Source organism: Oreochromis aureus, linkage group 17, assembly GCF_013358895.1.
Source record: "Oreochromis aureus strain Israel breed Guangdong linkage group 17, ZZ_aureus, whole genome shotgun sequence".
Lineage (NCBI taxonomy): Eukaryota > Metazoa > Chordata > Actinopteri > Cichliformes > Cichlidae > Oreochromis > Oreochromis aureus.
The window spans coordinates 35,049,495-35,066,650 of NC_052958.1; the positions used below are offsets into that span (position 1 = coordinate 35,049,495).

General features: G+C 40.0%; 1 protein-coding gene and 1 long non-coding RNA gene across 2 annotated transcripts in view; one reads left to right on the top strand and one right to left on the bottom strand.

The window, feature by feature from the left end:
* Positions 1-17,156, top strand: part of LOC116313818 (anoctamin-4-like) — a 55,604-nt gene that overhangs the window by 14,063 nt on the left and 24,385 nt on the right. The window contains exons 11-15 of the mRNA XM_039601265.1: positions 151-285; positions 1,331-1,427; positions 1,912-1,972; positions 9,182-9,264; positions 10,475-10,615. Of these exons, the coding sequence (XP_039457199.1) occupies positions 151-285; positions 1,331-1,427; positions 1,912-1,972; positions 9,182-9,264; positions 10,475-10,615 (517 nt within the window). The remainder of the gene's footprint in view (positions 1-150; positions 286-1,330; positions 1,428-1,911; positions 1,973-9,181; positions 9,265-10,474; positions 10,616-17,156) is intronic.
* LOC120433977 lies at positions 2,546-7,843 on the bottom strand. Its single transcript, XR_005608878.1, has 4 exons — positions 7,527-7,843; positions 3,773-3,890; positions 3,071-3,214; positions 2,546-2,816 (listed from the first exon to the last, which is right to left on the bottom strand). It is a non-coding gene; the product is annotated as an uncharacterized LOC120433977 (long non-coding RNA).

Sequence of the window (17,156 nt, forward strand, 5' to 3'; positions counted from 1 at the left end):
GAAACCATATTGAAATGAAAACGTCATCATCATCAGGTCGGTAAGACATCATGATGCGTAGTGTAGCTTTTACCACATACAGGTGTAGTTTCGAGGCCATTCTGAGGGAACAAACATGTTTTTTCTTCTTGCGCTCGGCTGTTGTTCCAGGAGGTATTTTGGAGAGAAGATCGGACTGTACTTCGCCTGGCTTGGCTGGTACACAGGGATGCTGTTTCCTGCAGCTCTAGTAGGCCTGCTGGTATTTCTGTACGGGCTTTTCACTCTGGAGCACTGCCAGGTCAGGTAAAGATACCTCCTCTCTGTAGTGATAAAAATGTGTGTCCTGCTATGTATTCTGAGCGTCTACAGAAGAAGATGCATTATTTTCTTCAAACTGCTGCATCTTTCCACGAATCCACATGTGGGGAGCAGATTAAAGGTTAAGTTATTTTTGCGTGTGTACATTTATGTCCTCAATGTGTTAAAAATGTTTCTACTTCAGTCAAAGACTGTTGCATATAATTTAACCTTTGCTTGATGCATAAAGTTAAAAGATTAAAACTAACAACTTTTAAAAAGAGACTTTTTCATTTCATTCAGTTTTATATGATAGATTATGCAGAAAAAATAGAATCAGGCTGAAAGGTCTGTTGCTTTATTACATATTCAGGTTGTGTATCATGTAAATAAGTAATAAGTAACTAATAACTTCTGAAAATAAGTCATCAGTAAAGTAACAGGATTTCTTTCTTGGAGAAGTAATCAGTAATTAGTAACTAATTACTATTTTCAAGTAACTTGACCAACACTGCTCCTAAGGTATTTGCTGTGTCTCTCAGTTCTAAAAAGAATTTTGAGCCTCTTTGTTGAAACTATATATATATTTCTGTTTACAAAAACTTCAATCATATCTTGGCTGTTTGATTTAAAATCCACTGCAGTGTTAATACGGAGGCAAAACTACAAAAAATGTGTGTTTGTCCAGCAGATTATGGAGCTAACTGCAATTTGCAATTTGAGATGAGGCAACAGAGTGTGAAATTGTCCCCTGTAAGTGACTATACTGGATGCTGCTTAACTGAAACAAAGGAAATCAAACGTGCGCAGGCTTCTCTGGCTGAAAAATCCCACATAGAAGCAAATGTTCTCTGTAATGACTTTTCTTAAGAACATAACTTCATTTACCTGAACAGAGACCGCACACACATACAATGTTTTGCACTTGCATTTTTTAAGAGAACTCAGAGTTGCGTTAGTCGGGTTTTTCTGTGACTTTGGCTCTTGCTGGATGTTGTAATATTAGTCCTACTTGAATGCTTTGGTCTAAATGTTGTTTTTTGTCCTTCAGCAAAGAAATCTGCCAGGCCAACGACATCATCATGTGCCCCATCTGTGACCAGTACTGCCCCTACCTGAGACTGTCAGACAGCTGCATCTACGCCAAGGTACACAAACAGGGGGACGAAATGTTCCCAGCAGCTGATACTTGTGTTTGTTGCCAATCTCAGTGTTATTTTAATAAAAATGTGTTACTGAAATATTTGTTTATCTGAAGCATCATCAAAAAGAGATTAATGAGGATACGCTTTTGGGGTAGCCCTATGTTTTATTCACAAGCTAGTAATGTATGCATGAATGTGCAGTGTCCTCAGTTTGTCACCCTTCAGTCAACTCATCCTACTTGGAAACACTGTGATGAAAATGACATTTTCATCATGCACAAGTATTCTTAGGAACATACTAACTGCACATAAACCTGCACTAAAATCTTTGACATTTTAAATCTGCTAATCAAGCATCAGTCATTTTATTTATGATATATTGTATAGTAGAACACTGTAATATGCATCTGTCATTGACTCAGCTGTGTAGATTTTTCCTAAATTTGGTTTTTGACATAAAAATGTCTGATTTTGTCTTTGTTTTAAGGTCACCCATCTATTCGACAACGGAGCGACTGTTTTCTTTGCTGTGTTCATGGCTGTTTGGGGTAAGTTGACGTTGAACTTTGGAAAAATGCAGCAGGGAAACACATAACTATGATGTTCGTACAGTGTTGTGCTGCTGCACTGATAACCTCTTCTGATGTTTTCTAAAAGATAGAGATTACTGTGCAAAAGTCTTGAGCCACCCCTCATTTATTTGTATTTTGCAGGGAACATGAAAATTAGGCTTCTTGAACTATATTCAGGTTGGCTGTCTTTTGCTCCATTCAGCCTCAGTATTAAATAAACGTGCACTTGTTCCCACTCCTGTTTGATATGTAAAGAGGATCAAATTAGGTGGACAGATACTGGAGATTATTTCTGCTTTATTTGTTTTTTATTTTTCCCTAAATGACTCTCTGTATATTGTTTACATGATCAAATTAACTGAAAAACAATATACAGAAATGAACAAAAAAGATAATTCCCCTAAAAATCATCAGGTATAAGGACTGGACTGAAAATGAGTGAATCAGCAGCCAATAGCTGAAGACACTAAAACATCTCAACACAGAGCTGAGGTGAAGCAAAAATGAATCTTTGTTCCAATATCAAAGATTTTCACATTACACAGTAACATCAGTTGCTTGTATTCCTTTAATACTCTAAAAACAAAACATTTCCATACTTTACATATTTAATAGATTAAACGGACATTTACAGTTTCATTAACACTGTTTAGAGCCTGGTTGAACTGTTAGACACGTGACTACTGAACAAGGTCCCAGTATATGTGCGGTGCACGCAAAGAAGCTGTGGGCTCCTCATAACTTTCCTCCACTGCTGACATGGCAGGTGATGAAGAACCAGCAGCATCATAAAGTTGATCCCTGGACTCTTTATAAATGCCTTAGTCACAGAAAGGTGGAGCAGAAAAAATGCATACAAAAGAGAAAAATTACCCAAAAGTCAAATTTCTAAAAGATTAAATTCAAAATGATACATATCAAAAAATTTCGATGTCTAAAAATAACCACACTCTTTTACTTGTGTTCCTGCACATTGATCTTCCCATATATAATCAGAAATGTTGTTGAATTGTGTTTAATTCGAATTTCTATGTAAAAGAAGAACAAAAAAGTAGAGTAGCAACAGATGCTCACCAAGGATTTTTTTAACAGCGGTCGGCTGTTTGAGAGCCTCTCGTATTCTGTTGTCATACCTACAACATCTCAGCATGAAGAACAGAGCTAAACACAGCTGGAGGATGAAGATCAACACACACAGCACGATGACAATGTTGTTTACTGTTGAGGGTAAAACGGAAGAAAGAGGTACAAAAAGGTTTAATAAATCAGACTGACAGAACAGGAATAAAATTTGGACCTTTGTTTCTTTATAATTACTATGAATTACCATTGATTACTTTCATAAATACAATGTACAGAAAAATGAGGTGTAGCTTCATTCAACATGAACTAATTATTGGATAAATTAAAAGATAATGCCTACATTTAGTGTTCAAAGAGGCACTAAATCATTATTGATACTTTGTTAGTTTTCTATGGTGGCCTAAGAGTACAAATGCACGGTTGAATAAAACAGTACAAACAAAATCTCTTTTTTCTATTTGTTTTCTTAAGCTGCAGTGCATTTGACCTCTCATTGCAATCATAATTTCTATATTCAACCAATATACTGATCAGTGTAAATCCCTTTTTTTAACACGGTGGTGTTGTGGTGAGTTGCAGTTGGATCATAAATTGAACCTGACTTAAAATCAAGACAGTTTTTCTAAATTTAAGGATTTTAAAGGATTTCAGGTACAGAATCAGAATCCCTGTGTATTGGAAATATTATAGTACCAGCTGATTGTTGTGCTGTGGACTCCAAGTGGATGACCTCTGGTTGAGACAAGACCAGAGACTGGTTCTGGTTCTGGAGGAGCCCCATCAGGCAGATCTTATTGCTCCAGGAGGTTTGCTGTGAAGGCAAAAGGACAGGCATTTGGAGTTTGATCAGCTGGGCTTGGAATTTCATTTTCAGCTTTTCATTGAAAAGAGGTTAAATTAAAAGCTCCAGTGGATGAGATACTTGTGTTTGTGAGCTGTGTATAGCTAAATAAAGGAAAGCTCAGAATCCATTCAGTTCAATTTGCCAGAAACAAACAAATACTCTACAGCTTGTAAAAGCTCAGACCAGCGTTACAGCAAGCTGCCATGTCCTTTCAACTAATCGCTGGCTTTTCAACTTTTCAAATTCATTAGAATGCAATCTACAACTTGCTTGGGAAGCCATGATGTGATCAAAAAGGATTCCTTTGATTTTCTTAGTATGGATATCCCAGTTGATCTATAGACAGAAAGAGTGCCACATGAGGTCCCGTTTCTTCTTCCTGTTTTCATATATGTCATTTGTATATATGGCTATTGTCTACTCTGCATAATGTTAAAAAATAAACTGAGCACATGGAGTTCTTATGCAAAGTAAACTACAACTTCAGTGCCACATCCTTCCTGGTATATTACCAGGGTGAGAGTGACTTATTAGCAATATGTTGAAGATTTCAATTGTGGTTTTTTTATGCTCACCTTTATGTAGAAACAAACTTGTTGTCTATCGACCAACCATTTCCTGATTTTTATAGTGCTGATGATGTCGTGTCTGACATTTGGTACTGATCCATTATCACGTAAATACAGGACCATTATCACAGACGTTTAGCGTTTTCAGTTAGAGAAACATTTCATCACTCATCCAAGTGACTTCTTCAATCTCAGCAGAACCTTATAAACAGTACATTTGCACAATGACTGAAACTAGCACCACTGAATGAACAATGGGCTGTGAGGTCGGTTCCTTGATCATTAATGTGCAAATTGTCATGACCATTGATCAACAACCACTGATCAAAGACCACTGATCAAAGACCATTGATCAGTGGCCATGAGTACCATTCACAGAGAGTTGGGGAATGACTGCAATCACAGGAAAGTAAGATGGCGACAGATGTACCCTTAGGCCCCTCCTAGATACCCTTTTCATGTAAATGGCCTCCTTGACTCCCCCGCATCAAACCAGCAGTCCTCCCTGTCCAGGATTGAAAGAGTGTCCACTGGTCCACTGGCCTGTAGGTGTGAGTAGATTGTAGAGTCCTGGCTTGATGAGTTTGCTCTTCCGTGTTGTGCCATCCACTTAGCCCGGATAAATTTGAAAACTACGTTTTCCTCTGAAAACGCTCCGCGTCCACACTATTGTTTTCAGTCGTTTTCACAGAGTTGTCCACATTGAAACAGCCGAAAACGCTTACGTTCCAGTACTGCGCATGGGTGAAACGCAAGACGATTCGACCTGCCTCATTTCTGTCTGCCGCTTATTTACTTTTCGGCTCTTTGAAACGATGCGGCAAAATGTCGAGGAAAAGCACAGAGTTTTTTAAATGGACTAACAATGAGGTGGAGTTGTTGCTACGAGTAACACAAAAGTACAAAGTTGCAAAACCGAGTGAGAATTAAAGAATTTGAAGAAAAGCTATCTGGTGCATGTACAGACTGATATTAATCTTTAATAGGGCTGTCAAAATTGAGCGCAAACAAAACAACTGCTGTACAATGCCCTCCGCTATCTTAGTTTAATTGCTCACATGACTGCATCACATGACTAAAATGCGTCATCGTTTTCGAAAGTCTCCGTTTTCGCTGTCCATACTGCGACGCGAAAGCACCGTTTTCAAATGTATGCGTTTTCAAGACCGTTTTCAAAACGCTGCGTTTTCCTTGAGTGAAAATGCCGTCTCAGTGTGGACGGGAGGCCAAAGCAGAGAGAGAAAACAACGTAGCCATTGTTTGGTTTCCCCCACGTATAAATCACAGCAATTCTCTTGGCACTTAACAGCGTACACTACATTACATTGTTTGTGTCGGGAGACCCGATCCTTGCGGTTGACCAATTTTTGTCGCAGCGCAGCACCGAGAAAATTTGTCTCAACTGTTCCGATATTCCTGACACATCAAACGTTTCCCCCTCTGAAAACGCTACGTTCAGATAAACTGAATGAACTTTTTGGGATAACAGCAGCTTATTTAGGGGAGAGCAATTTGTTATAAGTATCTATTATCAATATACTTCATCGGAATACACCTAAATGTCTTTAAATTTTAATTCTACTATTAGTGTGTTTTGTTGTGTTACTTAATAAAACCAAACGCAGCTTTCACAGTTTTTACATGTTTTAAAACTGGGTCTTTTGGTGACCTGGAATGTAACGACTTGACTTGAGTGTCAACACAAAAGGATCGTTGTATTCAGACATTTTCATTAATGTTTGAGCAAAGTAGTGAACCTAGAGGAGAAAATCAAACTAAACCATTGATCCTGTCTCGCTAGTATCGAGACGATAACAATACCAACATTGGTATCAATACTATGGATATTTAGACTGAGCCGCCCACCCCTGGTGGGGCTGTGCTGTCTACAAAATATGCCTGTAAATCAAAAGCTCCTCTCTGGGAAAACAAAATGCCTGATGACAGTAAACACCTCAAATTACATTTGCATGTGGCATGTTTTTATCTGTTTAAGATTCTGAGGATGATCTTAGGTGCACTTTCTAATGCTGCTGAACTGAGAAGTAATAATGTGATGGTCCAACACAGCAGTTAAAAATGAGGTTTAAAGTCTTACTTTAAAATGTTAAAGTGTTGCTGAAGATTATATAGTACAGTTCAGGCAGAGACATTCTTGACAGCAAGGTGCTAAACATCACTGCTGTGATGTGGGCTAGTTTCAGTCATTATGCAAATGTACTGTTTATAAGATTGGGGAAACCTGCAGTCAGCTGAGACTGAAGAAGTCACTTGGATGAGTGACGAAACGTTTCTCCCACTGAAAACGCTAAGTCCAGATGAACAGAATCAACTTTTGGAGATCACTGCTGATTATCTTTTGGGTGCTTTAATTTGCATATTTAATCTGTGCTGCGGGAAGAAAGAGGCAGCTTTGATTGTGCAGCCTCGAAAAAACTGCTGCACTTTAAATAATTCACTTTTCAGTAGAGTATATAATAACAGTCACCCACTTAGTATGGATGGATAGATAGATAGAGGGCATTCCTTGCTACTAAAGAGTTTAAGTTTAATAGAGTTCTGCAGACAACCTCTGTAAACAACTTACTGAAACTTAAACTGTTAATAATATAGTGTTGCACAGGGCACTGGGATCTTGATAGGGAGCTATAACATTTTTACTCTACAATGAAATCTGCAATCCTAGTTCCTTATCTTATCAACTAACAAAGTTAACCAGCTCTTACGTAATTAACAAATAAGCGCCCAACTGAACTCTAAATAGTACAAAGTTAAACTCCACATAACAGTTTTTTTATTCCTGTATAATAATTGATAATTCCTGAATACACATAGTTGCATTTATTAGACATTGGACTACACATATAGAAACATCTGCCAAGTTTAGCAACCAGTGTAGAATACTAAAGCTGTTTTCACAGCTGCACTGGCATGTCAGAGCACTGTTTGAAGTCTGCAAATATGGCAAAAACATTCCCAGTTTTCTATTTTTATTTAAAGAAAAGTCTAAAAGAAAGTGCAGTAATTTACCGACCTTACATCCACTGCTTCTCGCCGCTTGTCCGAATTAATTTTTGGGTTCGACTGCAGCACAGAATCCACTGAAATCCCCTCATTAAGGTTCCTCAGAAGTTCTCTCCCCTGCTGTTTCCTCATACAGCTGAGTGTTCGCTCTGAAAATACCTTTCTCTAATGCAGCTTCAGACAGCATGTGGGCATGACAGAGAAAATAAATGAAGAGCTTGTTTGAAACACTGAGGATGAAGGCCTCTGATCTGAGCAGCGTCTGCAATAAGTAAGCTATCCGGAGGACTTTGTTCGGCAGGATCTAACTTCCATGGCTCAGCACTGTTTCTGAGTTGTCGTGCATTGTAAACACTGGAATCAGAAAGCACTTTGACACGTGACATCTTCAACACAGTTGGATAACACGGGCATCATATCAACCTCTCACTATTTACCACTCTGCAGTTAGGATTAACTTAATAGTGCACAATATAAAGATCTGTGGTGTAGAAAATAAGTGCCAAAACACTATTCTCTCACCCAGAGAGTGATGCAAGTTATTTTTATTTAGTGATGTTTTAAAATTTAAACAAGTAAAAGCTGAAATGTTCCATCTTTTGTGCCTATTTTATATAAACAGTTGGTCAAATTACATATATACAGTGGTCCCTCGCTATAACAGGCTTCACCCTTCGCAGCCTTGTTGTTTCGCAGATTTTTTTTGTTCAATATTCCATGGTTTTTTAAACATGGAGAGACATGACAACACAAGCTTGACAATGACATGACAGACTAGACAAGAAACAAGACACAAAAACCAAGGAGGCAGATGATAGTAATGACTAAACTAAAACTCCACTAGATCCTAAAAAAGACTAACACAAGAACTTATAATCACAAACCTTCCATAAGAAACTCAAAAACACAGAATAAACTGAAAACGCTGGGTCAGAAACCTGACACAATTCTTGCTAGCATGCTTTAAGCAAGCGAAGTTGTTGCAGTCCAAAACTACAAGATGAATCTGAGGGGTGTACTACACTCATGGGTTATCGAGCCATGTCTGTGTCTTGAAAGTGGCGCTTTACTGGCCAAGTATGTGTATGCATACAAGAAACTGGGGTCCAGACAATAACACATATGGAGCATATTATTGGAATAATATGTGCAGATATGAAATCACCACCAGTTCTCTGGAAAATAACATTGCCAATCCTGAAAGGTCCGTTGGTCTTCTAAGCACGGATGGTAGGAGGGTCTAAGGTTTTTCTGATCATCAGGTTTAGGGTTAGTGAATCCAGATACAGGAAAAATGCCCTCGGTATTGAACTTGCTTTGTAAACACGTGTTTAACAGAAAACTCTTACTTTAAGCTCGACTTAGCTTTCTGACCAATGCACTTTGCTTTTTAGTACAAGTATCTGACTTGTTGATTAATATCAGGCCAATATTTAAAGATTGTGACCATTTCTTCATTATTAAGTCTTGTACGTCTAAATTTGAAGCATGTTATCTCCAAAAACTTGACGGGATCATCAATATTGTAGACATAATGACAGAAGAAGCATCTAACAGAAGAAATTTAATAGAAAGTTGATTAGTGCTTGGTAGGAGCCATGTAATCCCATCCTGGGGACTGTTTAGGAGTGACACAATGCAAACTTTTTCGTTCATGTCTTCCAGCAACGGTCTTCCTGGAGTTCTGGAAGAGACGCAGAGCTGTCCTCGCATATGACTGGGACCTCATTGACTGGGAAGAAGAGGAGGTAAAGTACCTGTAGCTGTAGCTTATCTGCTCCCTTTAACATAAATAAATAGTATGAAAAGAAATTAGGAGGGAAAAGATAGTCAATTCTATTTCTAGTTATTTCTTTTTTTCTTGAACAAGCACTTCTTCCCTGGAGAAATGTTGGCCTACTCACACCCTTTTCAGTCCATGTCAAACTCAAAGCATATACTTAAAAAGGTGGAGATGTTGTACTGAGAGCCTACGTCAAGTCTGTCTCAGTTCATTTTATGAGTCACTGAAAATCTGCAGCTCTACAATGAAAGCTCAAACAAACTAAAGACCCACACAGCTGTCATAATGTAATTTCTGTGGGTTTTTATGTTCTCTCCTGTCTTGTGTATCAACCTCCAACCATCATCTGTCAATCACATAATAGATAGTGAATGCGGTCTTTGAAAAGCTGCTCTTCTTTTGATGTAAATGTGATTCAGAATTTCAATCTGCTTTGTACGTAACATGAGAAGACAGGCTTTTGGTCAAAGCTCGAGGACATAAGGGTGGTTTGCAGCCACTTGGTTGTGCCTCTACACTGTCCCAGCTTGGATATTATATCCTGATACCATGTGTCAGGCACCTTTGGACACAGCCTGCAGTTTGAGTCCTGTTGGCTGTGGTAGACTCTTGCCCAAATAGATCTGGTGCTTAAGGCCGGTTCTTGTGCTGCCATGATCAGAACCTCTGTGGCCTTTTCTAGCCACTGGTAGGATTTCTTAACATCAGAGACTCCCTCTAGCTGTTGGTGGTACATCCCATGATACCCATATCTGTGCTTTACAGTTTGTATTAAATATTTGTGCTGATACCCTGGGTTTGTTTTTCACACAATCCTATCCATGTTCTTTTTTGAGAGAAGCAGCTTTCTCTGTGGTATCCCTTTCAAAAAAGTTATAGTTGTTCAGTCTTTTTCTAATTGCATTGACATGTCATGCCATTTATCCCGCTAACTGAAGTCCAAGTCTGAGCTGTTGCATCACAAGGAGTGACCTTACGCTTTCCACTTCTGTAAAGATTGTGTTAATACGTACCTCAATGCTATAGTTACTTTATCTGTGAACTGCCTGTGACTTGCACCCTCAACTATCCAATCATGTGAAAAACTTCTCAGCAGAAATGGCTGCTAACTAGTAGCTAAACGTGTTCTTTCTTACTACAGTTTATGCTCATATGTGTAGTCTGTTATCTTTCAGGAAGAAATACGCCCGCAGTTTGAGGCCAAATACTCAAAGAAGGAGAGGATGAACCCTATATCTGGAAAACCTGAGCCTTACCAGGCCTTCTCTGATAAATACAGTCGCCTCATCGTTTCCACATCTGGAATATTCTTTATGGTGAGTGTTGGGTCTAAACTCAGACCCCGCTGTATCCAGGACTTATTCCCATGAAAGAAAAACAAGGCAACAGCGTTCGATCGATTACTTGCGCAAGGGAGGCCTCGTTGGTATCTTAGCTCATTACGAAATGACCCCAAATCCGCCTCCTCTCGCTGCCTTTTATTGAGAGACAGTTCACACAACAATAGTACCCCCCTCATAACCCCCTTGGTTACAAAGACAAGGCACTGTATGTAAATGTATATATATATATATATGTGTGTGTGTGTGTGTGTGTGTGTGTGTGTGTGTGTGTGTGTGTGTGTGTGTGTGTGTGTGTGTGTGTGTGTGTGTGTTAGACCTCCTGCTGGGCAGGAAGCTTACATCAAAAGACGCAGATCTTCCAGATAGGATGCATCTGCAATAAAACACTATAGCCCCTCACCCAGAACCTCGAGAATCTGGGGAGGGGGACTGTGAAATTCCTTTCATCCCACAGTTAAACAATATAGAAATGGATGGTAAGCATAAAAATGACAAACATTTAACAATTCACTCTGACATTTTCCCTCCTGTTTTGTGATTTTTATGCTCTAAATTATTCCTATGTAGTATATTCTCAGCCATGCACCTCTTGCTTAACATTTCCAGTGCAGGCGTCATTCATACACAGACTTCTGTCATGTCATTCATTTCAGTCAATTCATATTGTTGTAAAAGTACATAATTAACAAATGTATTAGAAATCATCTTAGTTCGCATTGATCTTATACACGGTAAAACGCATCCTATACGTAAGCAAATCAGTGTCAACAGTCCAAAAACACGAGTTAATATTTTCAAAAGAAGATGCCACCAAGGACCAGACATTCACCAAGCTCTCCAGCCTTGTGGTGCATCTACTCCTGTCGTGCGATTCATTATGTATTCCTGCAAATAAACAACTCAATGTCACAGTCAAACAAGAATAATCAACATACTCAAAAATCATATGTCACTACAATCCAACTGTATACAGACATAGGCATTCACACATATCAGTTGACTTTATTTATTTATTTATTTTTTTCCTTGTGGCTCTCAGCTAACTTCAAAGCTGTAGCCTGGTCAACACCCTTCTTTATGACTCCTATCAACCCCCAAATCTTCTCACTGTAGGCATCCTGTGGGGGTTAGAGTCAACTGGTGAATTATCCGCATTTACAACTCTTCTCCTGTCCTGTTGTCACCACAGGAAAAGCTTTGTAAAGGAAATTGGATCAAGCTGTTTTGATCTTCTTGGCTCAAAACCTCAACCAGCTTACAGAAGTGTTCATGATGTAAATGTAGACAAAAGGCTTCTCTGTTTGCATCCTTCTTGCAGGGGACACAAAGAATAGGTGACGTTGCACAAATTCCATGGTAAATCTCCAACTTGGACTAATCCATTGCCCTTCATACACATAGGCAACTGGCCTGCTTCCAGTTCATTTAGCTGTTCAATGTCCTGCAGCAAGTCAGATTCTTGGAGTCGGACTAGCAGGTCTGTCGTACCAGAGCAGTTCACCGTCCCAGCTACTGGTGAATCAACCGTCCATTCAGGTTCAGAAGTTGAAAAGTTGGCAGTGTTCCAAGTACGTTTACTCCTGGATGTGTTGCCACAGCAACCAAACAACTGTCTCGCTCTCAGTGATGCTATATGGCCACAGTCCAGAAGAATGTGTAACCAGTGGCATCACAAGCATAACCATTGGTCTCGTTCTTTATGTGAGCAGTTGTGTTCATAAACTGCCACCAGTAGTTGCTGAAAACCCCATGCGGGTACTGGGTGTGATTTGCTCTGTCCCAGTGCGCTCCTGTCATCCCACTCTGGGTCCACAGGCACAAGAAGGCGCACAGCACATTCCCAGCCATTCTGATGAGTACCTGTGGCTCAGTTGGTTTCTTCACCGGATTGAGACGAGGGGCCCTGGAGGCTTTCCCCCCTCTTTGTACCCGGTCTTCCTGCCACTTACCCCGAGCTGGCCTGAATGTGTGTCACCTTCTTGCAGTGTGCTTAATGTATCCAAGTAATCCTTTCAGCAATCTTCACTGCTGTGGTCGTCGTCAGCAGCATCCGATATGGACCTTCCCACCGTGGACTGGACCAGCACTTCCTCTCCATGGCCTTGTCAACATCCAATCTCCAGACTTCAGACTCTGCTTCTGCGGAGAACAGAATCATCTGGCAGATCATTTGTTCTCAAGACTTCTTTATTTTTAAACATTTTAAGCATCTAATCTGCTAATATGCTCTCTCTTCTGCTCTTCTATCATCACTACAGAAGACTAGAACTCCAAATGCTCTAACATATATAATCTCAAAGAGTCAGACAATTCTCTGTTGGAGTAATCCTCATGTACATTCGTATACCTCCTAACTAATTCTATACAGTCTAACCATGTCATGCGTGTCTCTTCCATTGACTTCCTAAGTCTTAGCTTTACTGTTCCATTGGTTCTCTCTACCAACCCTGCACTTTGTGGGTGATATAAACAATGATGTTTTAGTGTTATCCCTAGATGTTGTGCCATTAATCTAATCACTTCATTTACAAAATGTGGACCATTATCACTATAAATGGTCTCGGGAATCCCATGTTCCAAATGATATTCTTACATATTGCTTTGGCAACCGAAATGGCATCTGCTTCCCTAGTTGGGACGATTTCTACCCACTTTGAAAAAGGACACACTATCACTAAACAGTACTTATAGTTATTACAGCTGGACAGCTCTATAGTCCATGTGAATGATTTGTAATGGGTGACTGGATCTGGGGAATTTCCCTCTCTTAGGTCTCAAATTACCCTGAGAATTGTGCTTGCAACATATCATACATGACCTGCAAAAAGTTTTTTTAAGGGTATTTAATGTTAAAGTATAAACTACTCATTATCTCCCTCCTGTTGCGACATGGCAAAGCCCATGGCGCAAAATAGCAGCAGCCCGATACAAATTCTAAGGCAGTATTGGTTTATCACACAGATAACAAACACCATCCTGCAAGCTCACTCCTACTGTAAATCACAACTGTTTCCCTGCAGTAGATGAGTGGCCCTGCATGTCTACCAGTGCATTCCGCATAATAGCCAATGTCTGTTGGTGTTGCATTGCTAAAATGTTAACACCATGTTCTTCTAAAGTTGCCTCTTTCGCGATCTTATCTGCAAAAGCATTCCCTAATGCAACTGGATCTTTCCCTCACATGTGTGCTGCACATTTACAAACGGCAATTCTACTGGGTAATAACACTGCCTCCAGCAGATTTTGCAAGAGTTTGGCGTGTTTTACAGGTTTCCTTGTAGAGGCTGTCACACCTCGTCTTGCCCACTGCATCATAAAGAAATGTAATGTAGCAAATGCATACTGCCATCAGTGTATATTATCACATCTTATTTCTCTGCAGCATTACACGCTTCCGTTAAAGCTACTATCCCTGCTACTCAAGCAAATATGAAACATGCTAGTTGTCCTGCACAGATAACTTTCTCATTATCTACTACAGTAAAACCTGTTTTAGTCTGTCCCTCTACTGTTGTAAAACTCAACCATCAACAAACCAAACCTTTCCCTCACCAAGTGGCACATCTATTAAGTCAACCCTCGGCTTACACTCCTCTCTACGTGTTGTCTACACTCATAAGAAATGCCCTCTTCTGTCGTTGGCACAAGGTTTGATGGATTCAGAATTGTGCATCACTTTATGGTTATGTATGGTTATGAGAGTAACAGTAACATTAAAGACAAGTGTCTTGTAGGTGACAGAAATGTAATTTTAGTCTGCAGTAGTAGACATCTACCTCGTGTGGAACTAACAGTGTCAAAAAGGTGAAATAAACTATTTCCTGAAACATTGTACAGCGTAAGCTGCTGCACATACTGATCTCACGCATGGAGGTAAAGCACAAGCAACTAGAGCTAATCTGTTAGGATAGTAAGTTACTGGCTTCACTTGTGGAAAAAGTGCTGTCAGTTATTTCACAGTCACCTGGCATTTGTGCTGTTCACAGAACCACAAGTCCATCGCTGGACCTCCTCTGCGCCGTCACTTTTTGGAGCCTGGCACGCTCCCTCAAGTTCTCATGGTTCAACGTTGCTGAAGATTTTAAAGGCAGAGCACGTCGTACACCTTAGTTGTCTTCCTCAACGTCAACATCGAAACTCTTTCATCTTATTTAAGACTTTTCTGTGCAGAGTCTCCTCATGACGATCTCCTGGAAGCCCAGTAGCACAGCTCTCTGTACTGAAGGTGATCTCCGATCCTTCTGAAGCCTCTCTCCTGGCCTCAGCTTCCATCTTGTGGACGATCCTCTCAGTCACTTCTCTCGTCATGGCATCTCACGACATCTGCAAATTAAAATGACACTCCTCTCCCCACATGGCTTCCGCCATGTGTCAACTCCCCAATGAAACATGTACAAGAATGTTGCACAGTCTCCCTAAAACAATCTCCAGGGTTTGTCCCTTGGAGCAGCTTCACTCCAACCTGTAACCCTGTGTAAAAACATCAGTCAGCAATTAAATGTTTAGCTTGTCTAACTCTCAGCTCCACCTGGAGCCTGTATCCTGGAAGACAAATCTGTTAAATCAAACTTCACATTTTCAACCGACTATAGATCATAAGAGTAATAAGGTATTCAGCATAAAAGACAAATATCATGTGCAGGTTTTCTCCAGTCATTAAATCACTATTATTATCATAATTTGTCCCAAATCATGAATCATCCCAATTTATTCCACAATTTAATCGGTGACTTTCCTTAAGCAATGTCACTCCACTCATTTTATCACTGTGAGCTCAATAGTGGCCAGCTAATGAGCCCCACATTCAACTATTCTGTAACCACTGCACATTTGTTCAATTGTCACTTGTCTGTCTGTGCTGAATCCTTTACAAGCACTCTTGAAGAAAAACAAACATTAGCCAAACACACGGTTCATCCTGGTGGTCAGGCGTCGGCCATCCAGATTCCAGAGATGCTGTAAAAAGAAGTAACACTGGTTTCAAACACAGTGTCACACTGTATTCACTTCTCCCCTGTAACATTCATATTTTCTCCACAACACAGTGTAATTTAATCACCAACACACAGCCTGTAACCACAGTTTTCTTCACACAAAATCTCAGTAATCCTGTGGTAGAAAAAACACATTAAGTTGTGTCCTGCTATAAATCACATGATCGAATCACATGATTAACCATCTGCTGTAAAAAGGAATGTAAATGTTAGCGCTGCGCATTTGTATAGACTCTTTCTCACAGTAATCTCTGTGAGCAACACAAAGTGGTTAATAACACACCCATGGTAAATTCACAGACAGAGAAAATTTTAACTAAAAGGTTAAATCTGCTGAGTTCACATAGTCATGTGACCCAAGTTTCCTCCTGCGGTCTCCTTCTGTTCCTGCAACAGAGACACACACAGAGATGCATCCACGCCTTTGTCAGGTGGGGGTTAACTTCACACAATGGTGTTAAGTCAGTCAGTCTTGTCAGCTTTTGTCAGTCAGTTTTTCCCCATTTTTATTTGCTGACAGTAGAAGCTCTCGTGACGTAATAAGTTTCTACTGCCAGCAATGACGTCAATTCAAAAAAGGAAAAATAATTTAGACTGGATTACCTCGCTGAATCCTTTTTGGCAGGGACTTGTTTTCTGATTGTCCCAAATAAGTGGCTTTCTCCTGAGCCCATTTTAATTTTTGGAGAAACTCACTTTGCAACAGTTTTCTCGACGACGAGTCGTATAGCGCTTCTGTTTAGGGATGCAACGATACCAATTTTTTCAAACCGATCCGATACCGATACTTGGATCTGAGTACTTGCCGATACAGAGTACAAAAACCGATACTTCTACCACACACAAGTTAAACTTAACCAGTAGTAAAGAAACGACCCCAGACAACTCTTTAACACAAACGAAACGTTTACTGAACGTAAGGGCAGAGACAAATACTGTACAACACATCCCTTTTTTTAAACTCAAATGATATTCCAATTCCTTAACCAAATGAAATACACTGTATAAATGAAATAATTCCCTTTAAAATTATATTAAACAACCCAACTTATGTTATCACCTTTTGGTAAGTGACTCACTAATATACACTCCAAAACACGTTATATAAATCCACTAAACATACAATATTCACACATGGGCCCCACACACACTCACATTCACACTTGTTGCAGGCCTGTTTGCTGCTCACGCCGGAAGATGGAGAAAAATCCTCTTCTCCCCAGTAAGAGCACAAAAGTCTGACTTACAGTTCCGTTGCTCGGTAGATCGCCGTTCACCAATCCCACACTAAATCCACTCCCTGCGGACCCGATGCTGTCTCTGCTACAGCGCGTTAGCGAGTCACTGTCCAGCTCTCCGACAGTCCATAGCGGCTGCCTCCGTGGCGAAGCCAAGCAGTCCGGGCTAGCCTTTAGCCTCGGCGATCGTAGCTGGAAACACAGCACGGTGGTACGACCATTGAAACAAAAAGTCACTTCACCCACACTCTGTTGTGAAGCTCTCACACGGTCAGCTTTCTA